This window comes from Rhinopithecus bieti, unplaced genomic scaffold (assembly GCF_001698545.2).
Source record: "Rhinopithecus bieti isolate Rb0 unplaced genomic scaffold, ASM169854v2 scaffold_75895, whole genome shotgun sequence".
Lineage (NCBI taxonomy): Eukaryota > Metazoa > Chordata > Mammalia > Primates > Cercopithecidae > Rhinopithecus > Rhinopithecus bieti.
In genome coordinates, this window is record NW_016827862.1 from 31,185 (window position 1) to 39,983 (window position 8,799).

At 41.9% G+C, this 8,799-nt stretch overlaps 1 protein-coding gene across 1 annotated transcript in view; it reads left to right on the plus strand.

Annotated features, from left to right (window-relative positions):
• The window catches only part of LOC108523505 (ecto-NOX disulfide-thiol exchanger 2), a gene marked incomplete at its 5' end in the record, with an annotated part of 36,352 nt that extends 29,832 nt beyond the window's left edge, over positions 1-6,520 (plus strand). The window contains 2 exons of the mRNA XM_017864147.1: positions 2,345-2,430; positions 4,970-6,520. Of these exons, the coding sequence (XP_017719636.1) occupies positions 2,345-2,430; positions 4,970-5,101 (218 nt within the window). The remainder of the gene's footprint in view (positions 1-2,344; positions 2,431-4,969) is intronic.
• Positions 6,521-8,799: the final 2,279 nt, after the last annotated feature.

Sequence of the window (8,799 nt, forward strand, 5' to 3'; positions counted from 1 at the left end):
CCTCCCTGATGTTCCAACTCTCTGATCATGCCTAAGACTTTCTGATGGCCAGCCCCAATTCTAAAGCTATAAGGGGCCCCCAGCTACCCATCATCTTAACTCATCACTCCAGAAATTCCAAGGGTTTTAGGAGCTGTGTGCCCTGGGGACCAGGGACAAAGACCAGATGTTTATTTTTTGATTATAACACAGTGGCAGACGACTCAGGAAGCTGCGGTGTGTTGGACACTAGTGGGCTCTGATGAGGTTCATGCTAGCATTGCTCTCTGTAAAAAGTCATTCAGAAAAGCAAGATGGCACAAATATTTAAAGAATCAGACAGACCTGGCTTCCCATCTTGACCCCACCATTTCTTCTCTGAGCTTCAGTTCCTCCATCTGCAAAATGGACGTAATGATATTACCGACCCGAAAGGGCAGTTGTGAGTATTAAATACAGTAACTCACCTAAATCACTTAGCATAGTCCCTGGTCCATAGTAAGCCCTCAGTAAGTAGAAAACATTTTACACTTCACAACACTATTAACCATTTGGAGAACAGTGGCAGATTGAGGCTGTAAAATATTTAAGAGGGGCTAATCATTTAAGAGTGACTGGTCTTGGGCCACAGCAGATAATCCCAGCTGCCATCTAGGAAGCTGAGCTATACAGTAGCCCCACTCTAGTCTCAAAAGCCCTTCACACTGACTGGCTTCTGCATATTTTTAAGATATCTCTGCCTCCTTTGGTAATGGATATTATCCTCAGATTTAACACTTTGATATGTTAATAAAGATGCACAGGGGGCCCTGCCATTGAATCTTCAAGAAAAGTGACAACTTATTACAACTTATTAACGTCTTCCAACTCCAAGTTCTTAACAAATTGGCATGGCAACAGGGAGACCTGTCAGAGAAATGCTGGGGATAGAAGGAAGCCTCTGTGAATGGATAGTCCTAGAAAAAAAGATTCTTAAAATAAGTGTTTCTTGTTTTGTTTTTTAAAGAAGGTAGACTTCGGCTGGCACAGAGAAAGGAAAATCTATTTTCAATCAGCTTTTGGGTGTGAACCCACAAAATCGCTTGTTTTAAACCTCTGGAATTATTTCTTGGCATTTGACAGCCTTTCTTGGCCAGGACATCTAGAATTTCTTCAAACATGGAATGTCTTCTTCAGAATTTAAGTTTCTCAGCCAGAATCAGTGTTTAGAACTTCAATTTACCTAGCCATTTAAGAATAAAGTAATGTTCTAAGTAATAGCATCCCTTTTGAACAGATTTTGAGCCCTGCCATCAGTTCCTTCTGGAACCCCTCTCCAACTTACCCCCTTGATTGAACTTCAAACACCAATTTAAACCTGTGTTAGTCTTTTGTCAGCCTCTTAAAGGGACAGGCAAGTTGTAGTTTAGAAACCAAATCAAATTTTGCTTTTATTTCCTGGCAATTTTCAACAAACTCAATTCTGGGTCTATTTGATGCACTTAAGATCTTATGAAAGGAGGTGAACTCAAAACAAATTGAAAGAAAGAAATATTATACTTTTGAGCAATTTATTTTCCACCTGTTGCCAGAGAAAATAGTATTAGAACAATTAACCTAATGGCCAGAACAATCAAGGCAGCATGTGAAGCTGCCAGTCACCCCAGAGTCAGGCTAAGTGGAAATCAGGGGCATTCCTGGAGGCTGTAAACTGCTATCAGAATTCTGTTACACAAAGAGATTCGAGGCTCTAAGCACAGAATGCTAGTAACCACTTGAGTTAGCCGTGAATGAAATGTTTGGCTTTTCTTTACAGAGCTATTCACAAAATAATACCCAAATACAATCAGCAGACTTTGTGAGAGGCACAAGGTTAATCAGGAAAGTACATGATTTATACGTTTACCACAACAGCAAGGTATTATTAACACCTAAGAGGCCAAAGTCTAAAGACTGTGAAGGAACTGCAAAAGCCCGGCACAGTATAAATTCATTATAAAATCCTTGAATTCAGACAGTGTTTAGCTATCACAAACAATGAAAGTGACTCCTCAAATGCCAGCTTTTCTACATGTGATACAGCACAGTAAGAGGCAGTATGTGACTGTCTGGGTTCAAATACCAGCTCTGCCACTTACCAGCTGTATGACCTTGGACAAGTTGCTCACACTTTTAGTGCGTCAGCGTCCTCAGCTGTGAAATGGGGATGACAATACCCACCTCATGGGATTATTATAAAGATTAAATGAGTAAGATACGTGTAAACTTAGAATAGTGTCCAGTATATTTATGTTGTACATATGAGTCAGCGCTTGCTATTCACTGTCATGTGGAACCTCAAGGAATACAAGGCTCAAGTATAACCTCCATGCTCTTGTCTCTGTAGGGATTATCTCCACATTCCTTCATGTTCACCCATTTGGAGCAAGCATTGAATACATCTGTTCCTACTTGCACCGTCTTGATAATAAGGTATATGGGGGCCTAAAATGGGGATGCAAGGGGATGTGTGGAGTTCTTTGTTAACAGGTAACCTGACTCTCCTCAAGCATAAATAGGTCATTGGTTACTGCTTTCAGGAAGTTTCCCTCACCTGCTCTCTCACTGTGATTCAGAGCAGAGCTTCCCCCTTGCAAGTAGGATGACCGTGTGTCCTGGTTTGCTGGGTACTGAAGAGTTTCTGGGACTTGAGACTTTCGATGTTAAAACCAGGGCAGTCTCAGGCAAACTTGAATAAGTTGACCATCCTTTTTCAAACATACATCTTAGAAGATTTTTCCTCTTTTCTCTTAATTTACCTATAAGCTGCAAACCAATCCATATCAGCTTTCTTACCCATCAAACTTTTTTTCTGAGACAGAGTCTCACTCTGTTGCCCAGGCTGGAGTGCATTTCTGAGATCACAGCTCACTGCAGCCTCAACCTCATGGGCTCAAGTAATCCTTCCACCTCAGCCTCCTGAGTAGTTGGGACTACGGACGCATGCCACCATGCCTGGCTAATTTTTGTATTTTTTTATAGAAACAGGGTTTCGCCACATTGCCCAGGATGGCCTCGAACTCCTGGACTCAAGCAAGCCACGTGCCTCGGCCTCCCAAAGTGCTGGGATTACAGGCATGAGCCACCGTACCCGGCCCCATCAAACTTTTGTCCTGGGTTTTTAGCCATTAGCCAATGTTCATTTTCAAAGGAAGTCTTACACCATCCACCTCTCCCACCATCACCCCTGCTATTGTCTATTACAAAACAAGGGAGGCAGGAGCAAAAAAAAAAAGATAGAGCAATGAGCTGAGGGCCTCTGTAACACAGACTGAATATTTGCTCACAGATGATCTCATGGTCCATTTCCTTTTCTGGATGCTATCCTTTGGGGGAACTCCTAGGGCATCTGGAGCAGGGGTAAGTGCTAATTCCCTAGGAAATCAAGGATGCCTCTAAGAGGCTAGAGAGGACTCTTGACTCCTCAGAATGAATCAGCTCAGGATACTTTTTTTTCAGAAGCAGCATTCAGGGAAATGTGCCCATAAATTGTACTGCCTATTTCATAGGATCTGGGACTTTCGAGAAGTGCCATTGAATATAGGTGCTGTCCAAAATGTTAAGTCATTTAAGCATATGTCCTCTTAACAAAGGCAGTGGCCCACTTGGGAGTCTTACTGTTCTAACCACATCCCAGCTGTGGTGATACATCCTCTTCAATGGCATTTGCTTTCATTCTAGCTAGCACTCCCCCTTCATTTCCCTCTGGGAAGTGATGCTATTCTGCAATTAAATGGCCCATTTGGCAGTGAAGGGGAGGATGCAATGTGAATACTAGGACCAAGCAGTCCATTGCAATGGTATGAAATTGAACTATGTGTCAGTAAAAACCATCTGCTGCTTTTTTAATTTACAAAAATAATACATGCACATTATCTTTAAAATGTAAGCCGTACAGAAATCTAGTAAAGGGAAAGTGCAGGTTACCACCCACAATCCCACTGCTTGAGGATAACCACTGTTAACAGTTTGGCACAGATTTCAGACCCTTTCCTGCAAGTGTGCTGCACCTATATTAAATGTATATGTCTATACACATTATCTATGTTTTCTGAAATGGGGATTCTACTCTATATGATACCCTGGCATGTGCTTCGTTCACTTGACTGGATACGGCACTGGGAAGAAGGCATAACTGCACTCCTAGCCTAGGCCTAGCTCCCCCTTAGCAACTTCCTGCCAAAGTAGTGCCAGGGCCTCCCAAAGACAGCCTGAGGTGATACCAACAGAACTGGGGCCCCTCCAGCTTCAGGGACATTCATTGTGGTGCCAATTCTAGGTTTCTTTCAGGATCCCCTGGTGCTCTTTACCCAAGCCCTGGTGCCAAGGCTCATAGTGAGGAGAGTAACTTACTAACTCTACTAATGTGAAGATGACCACCTAAAACAAGTCCTAAAAGAGTCCACAGATTTGTTTTTGTTTTCGTATTGAGGGGTGTGTGTGTGTGTGAGAGAGAGAGAGAGAGAGAAAGAGAGAGAGAGAAGTGGGGAGAGAAAGACAATGCAGAGAAGTATGAACACAGAGCTTTCCCCATTCCTGTTACTTCATTATGAATTAACGCATTTGTGAGGGATTCTGCTCTGGTGGCAGCCATTTCTACCTTCCTCCCCTCCGAAAAGGCTCAGCAGCTTCAGTGGACCTACACACAGCATCACCAGCACAGAGCAGCCATCATTCAGCTTCTTACAAACCCAGGCCTTTCCACATGACTGACCCCAGCTCTTTCTGATAGCAACTCAGCGGACCCTGTCTGATGGTCACAGCAGAGGAACCCTGCTGGCTGGAAGCCACTCTGCCAACACACACAAATGCGCAAGGAGCGGAAGGAGGTTAAACGCCCCCACCCCCCACCCCGCCCTGCCCCACCCAACACACACACAGACACATCAGCATTCTAAAGTAGGAAACACTGGGAAAGAAGATTAGGAAAATAGAACTGATTTTGAATGGAGATGTTCTGTCTGTCCCACAGATCTGCACCAGTGATGTGGAGTGTCTCATGGGTAGACTCCAGCATACCTTCAAGCAGGAAATGACTGGAGTTGGAGCCAGCCTGGAAAAGAGATGGAAATTCTGTGGCTTCGAGGGCTTGAAGCTGACCTAAATCTCTTTGTCTAACAACTTGGGATCCTGAAGATAAATATGTGTTGGACAAGCATAGAAAGTGATTTGTATTTTTAATGGTTTTCAAGTGGAAGTTCCTTTGAATTTGTCAATTCATTCCTGGAAAATCTTTTGAGTTAAAATAAGGATCCTAGGACAGCACCTCGAACTACAGGCCCTTAAGAGAAATTGCCTCAAACCGCAAGTGCTGTAACTTCCTCCCCTTTCTGTCAATTGGTTGTCTTTAAATATTGCAAAAGTCCTGAGGCTAAACAGTATTTGGAGTGTTTTCAGTGTCTGTACTACTGTTGTAGACTTTGGTATTTTTTTAAACACTGTTAACTGAAATGTTTTGATGATTTGTATGTGATTTGTGTTTCTAAACTTCTCTTTACATTAATGTTGCTACTGGTGAAAGGAATGAGAGCGGCACTAAGTCCTCTGTGTAACTGCCATTGTCTTTCCAATCCCCAGTAGACCAGTAAATAAATAACACATCAGTGTCTTCTAGAAGGTGCCTGACCAGGTTCACCTTTTAAATGACAAAGCATGGTTTGTGGCTTTTTGCAAAATTACTATGAACCAAAAGTTGACAAATGTTCCAAAGTTATTTTCTGTAACATATCACATTAAAGATCTGTTTCAGAATTGTAAAAAGTACATCTAGATGTGTTTGCAGAAAGCAAGTATCCAGTATGACTGGCATGTGTTCGTGCTATTCAGAATCACTTGTAAATAGTCTGCTTTTAAAGGAGGGCATGTTCCGTTTTCTGTGAATTAAAACACGCTCATGTGTGGACACACACGCACAAACACGCACGTGCGCACGCACACAGTGACAGAAGGGATTTGTGTTAATTTTCTTTCCCCTCTGGCCTTCTTACGGTCTCTTGGTCCCTTTGCTTCTGTTGTCAGTGTGTTGAATTGCAAACCGTGTACTGCTGTAAATACTGTTTACTTCATGCTGAATGTTTGCAAAGACTTGATATAAGTATTAATAGTAATGAATCAATGAATAAATAATGAGCCAGGGTTTGTGAGGCTTTCTACAAATAAGTCAGCTCCACCTGGAGTGCAGATTGCCAGAGACACCTCCAGTTCTGTAGCGCCCATCGACAAATCGCAATGGCAGCATGTGAGTGGACTATTCAGAAACTTCTGCTTGGTGGAAAGGAAACGGAGAGGATGAAGGTTTGGGGCAAATATCCTGAGGCAGAGATGGTCTTTATTGTGTGTGGTGGTGGTTGTGGTACTTATAATAATGCAAGCATACCCTCCCTTGAGTCTCGATTGAAGATAAAAGAATGTACTGAGTAAGCAAAGCCAATGGAGAGTATTTCACGAAAATACTTTGTAAATGAAATGCCAGTAGTGTTCAAAGTTGTATTTTTAAAAGATAAATATTCCTTTTATACCTCCGTTTTGTGTCCTGTTTTAATGACTTTCTCTCTAAGTAATCTATTAGTAGTTATCTCAGTTCCTTCCTTTGGGTTACTAGGATGTTGGAAAAGATGCCGAGCCTGCCTTGACAATTGGAAATAGGGTTCCACCGCAGCCCGTTCATGCTGAGAACTGGCTTTCCCCTCAAGCACCCTGCTGTGGCACCAGCAGGAAGCTAGGGTTAATTTTACACTGGCTCCCTCAGTGATGCATCTCTCATCAACACTACCGAAGGCTTTGATTCATCCGTCTCAGGGGCTCTTGGAATACCTAATTTTAATAATATCTATGAAATCAAGGGAAACTTTCCACTTACAGTTATTTCTTGTTTAAATAAATTAATTTTTAGGGGAGAGCAGTAGGAAAAAGAGCTAATGCATGCCAGGCTTAGTACCTAGGTGATGGGTTGAGGTGCAGCAAACCACCATGGCACACGTTCACCTGTTGCACATCCTGCACATGTACCCCAGAACTTAAAAAATAAAAGAAAAAAATAAAACTCCTTACCATGATATTAATACATTTAAAAAAATGTTTAAAGCAACAGCTGCCACACCTAAACACTCTACTCTCCTTCACTTAATCAACTAACATCGCAGATTGTCTGTTTCTGTTACTCCTGCCAGTTGAGTATAGATAGACTCCTCCCAGTTTGCTTGAATATACTAGTTGTTATGGTTAATTGTATGTGGCAACTTGGCTAGGCTATAGTGCCGAGTTGCTTGGTCAAACACCAGTCTAGATATTGCTGTGAAGGTATATTTTAGATGTGATTAACATTTAAGCCAGTAGACTTTGAGTAAAACAGGTTACCCATTATAATGTGGGTGGACCTCATCTGATCAGCTAAAGGCCTTAAGAGAGAAGACTGAAGTCGCCTGAGGAGGGAATTCTGCTTCGAGACTGCCTTTGGACTGAAAACTGCGACATCCAACTCCTGCCAGAACTTCCAGCCTGCCGGCCTGCCCTACAAATCTCTAACTTGCCAGCACCCATAATCGCAAGAGCCAATTCCTTAAAATAAATAGATCTCTCTCATATATATCTATATATAAATAAGCATAGATATATAGAGATATATAGATATGAATATGCATTACATTACACAATCAAATTGTGGCACATACCATCTCTCACAAACCTTTTCATCCATCATAGAAATCTATTAATGAAGCTGCTTTTTCCTACAAAGTCCCAATGCTATTTATGGTTCTGTTGTTGCTCCAGAATTTTGAAATATTGCTGTTTTGTTATGTTTATGAGATACAGTAGTTAGCGTTTCTTCAATATAATAATGAATAGAAGCTTTATTTTATTTTACAAATGATTTTTTCATCTCCTTCCTTAGTCCTGTGACATCTCTAATTCTGACTTTTTTTATTACCAAGTTGCTTGTTAAATGTCTTCAATGCAAATGGAAGTTATTTTTCATAGAAAATTAAAGATACATCTGCATTCAAGTTACATAGAGTTTTTTTTTTTTTAATTTTGGCCCAAAAATGTATGCTTTGCATATAAGGCAGAAGAAACTGTATTATTTGAAAAGATAGCATAAATGCATGAGAATTTTTAACTTGCCCAGTAGAACTGTGTGAGCCCTTGGGATTCTCAGCTGTCTGTCTTAGATGGTACATCAGGTAGATATGGCTTCATTTTCTACCACAGTTGCTACCATCTGCTGAGCACCTATTAGGTAGTCATGATGCCCAAAGTCTCTGTCTGTGTGTCTTCAGGCAAGTTACATGGACACAACGAGAGCTTCAATTTCCTTATAGGCAAAATTAAGAAGAAATAGTACCTACCTCACAGAATGGTAGGAAAGAGTCAATGAGGTAGCATCTGCAAATTGCACAACCAGTGCTCGGCCCATAGTGAGTTCTCAATAAGAGGTACGATTGTGATTCAACCAAAGTTCATGACCTTACCCACATTTAAAAAAATGTTTTTGTGGGTCAGGAATGGTGGTTCACACCTGTGATCCCAGCGCTTTGGGAGGCCAAGGCAGGCAGATCACTTGAGGTCAGGAGTTCAAGACCAGCCTGGCCAACATGGTGAGACCCCCCCCCTTCCCAACCCCGTCTCTACTAAAAATACAAAAATTAGCCAGGCGTGGTGGCGGGCACCTATAATCCCAGCTATGTGGGAGGCTGAGGCAGGAGAATCGCTTGAGGCAGAGGTTGCAGTGAGCCGAGATCACTCCACTACACTCCAATCTGGGCAACAGAGTGAGTGAGAGCCTGTCTCCAGAAAAAAAAAAAA